The sequence below is a fragment of the Penaeus monodon genome, chromosome 15 (genome assembly GCF_015228065.2).
Source record: "Penaeus monodon isolate SGIC_2016 chromosome 15, NSTDA_Pmon_1, whole genome shotgun sequence".
Lineage (NCBI taxonomy): Eukaryota > Metazoa > Arthropoda > Malacostraca > Decapoda > Penaeidae > Penaeus > Penaeus monodon.
This window is the reverse complement of record NC_051400.1, coordinates 29,504,271-29,505,536: the sequence shown is the minus strand read 5'-3', so window position 1 is coordinate 29,505,536 and position 1,266 is coordinate 29,504,271. Positions and strand designations below refer to the sequence as shown.

General features: G+C 44.2%; 1 protein-coding gene across 1 annotated transcript; it reads left to right on the top strand.

The window, feature by feature from the left end:
• The first annotated feature begins 313 nt into the window (after nucleotides 1-313).
• On the top strand, nucleotides 314-1,066 carry LOC119582309 (pro-resilin-like). Its single transcript, XM_037930523.1, has 3 exons — nucleotides 314-319; nucleotides 404-633; nucleotides 874-1,066. Exons 1-3 carry the CDS (start codon nucleotides 314-316, stop codon nucleotides 1,064-1,066), a joined length of 429 nt encoding a protein of 142 aa, XP_037786451.1.
• The last annotated feature ends 200 nt before the right edge of the window (nucleotides 1,067-1,266 follow it).

Sequence of the window (1,266 nt, the reverse complement as noted above, 5' to 3'; positions counted from 1 at the left end):
ATGCGCAAACTGTAGAAGCAAAGTTTACAAGTTACGTATCGGCTAGGTCGTGAAAGGTTTGCTGTAATCTCTAATAGCTTTTAAGGGGACACTAATCATATGTAATATCGACAGGATTAGCCATTTATAGTCTAATCTAACTGAGTGAATCTTAAAAGCATATGCAGATGGCAAAGACGAGTAAATGTGTGAAAAAATAAACGTGAAAGGAAAAAATAAGATACAATCACTCTGTCTTCAACTTGAGCGTCATATAAAAGCGAGCTTCCACGTCTAACCGGCAGTTGCCATCGCTTTCTCGACAGAAGCAGAAATGAAGGTTAGGAGCAAAGTCCAAGAGTGAAGCTGTTAACACAATCAGTCGTTTTTTTTATCATATTTTATCTACTGAATATTACAACAGGCATTCGCTGTGTTTGCCCTTTTGGTGGCTGTGGCGTCGGCGGTTCCCCAGGAAGGCTACAACTACCAGGCACCAGGAGGTCAGGGATCCCAGTTCCCAACCGGGGCGGGGCAGGCACAGTACCCCTCCGTGCCCGCCCAGTACGCCTTCCAGTGGGATGTTAACCATGAGCCTTCAGGGAACTTCTACGGCCACAAAGAGCAGAGGGAAGATGCCAACACTCAGGGAAGGTAAGTCACCATTGCTCTACGTATTTGCTCTCGTTGCCTGATATATCGTTCTCATCATCATGTCATGCTAGCGCTCAAGGAAGATGTTACCATGATTCCCTTTTCATTATGCATCGATAGCGTTACCACCTATTTTTTTCCTTAAAAGGAACATCAATACTAGTATAAATGTCTGTACTGCATATTTTGTCTGATAAGATTGGAACTATCGTGAGCATTGTATTTCATTGTCTTTTACAGTTACTACGTGCAGCTGCCCGATGGTCGCCGTCTTCTGGTCGAGTATTACGTGGACGCCACCGGTTACCATCCCACCGTCACCTTCGAAGGCGAGGCGCAGTATCCTTCAGGAGGGAATCGGGGATACGGCCAGTCCGGTCAGGGATCAAGCCAAGGTTCCCCCTCGCAGTTATATGGCGCTCCATCTAAATAGGAGTATTTAATGCCATACAAACATTATTGTTTTTAAGTTTTTCTGCTTCCGTTAAATGTATTTGACCAATAAAAACTGTTACGTTAGCGAGAGTCTTACTTCACCCGTTATGACATAAAAAAGGTCAAGAAAACGAGGGAGGTGCAATGAAAATAGGAAATGGCTAACAGGAACTGAAACTCTTGCCATTACCATCCTTT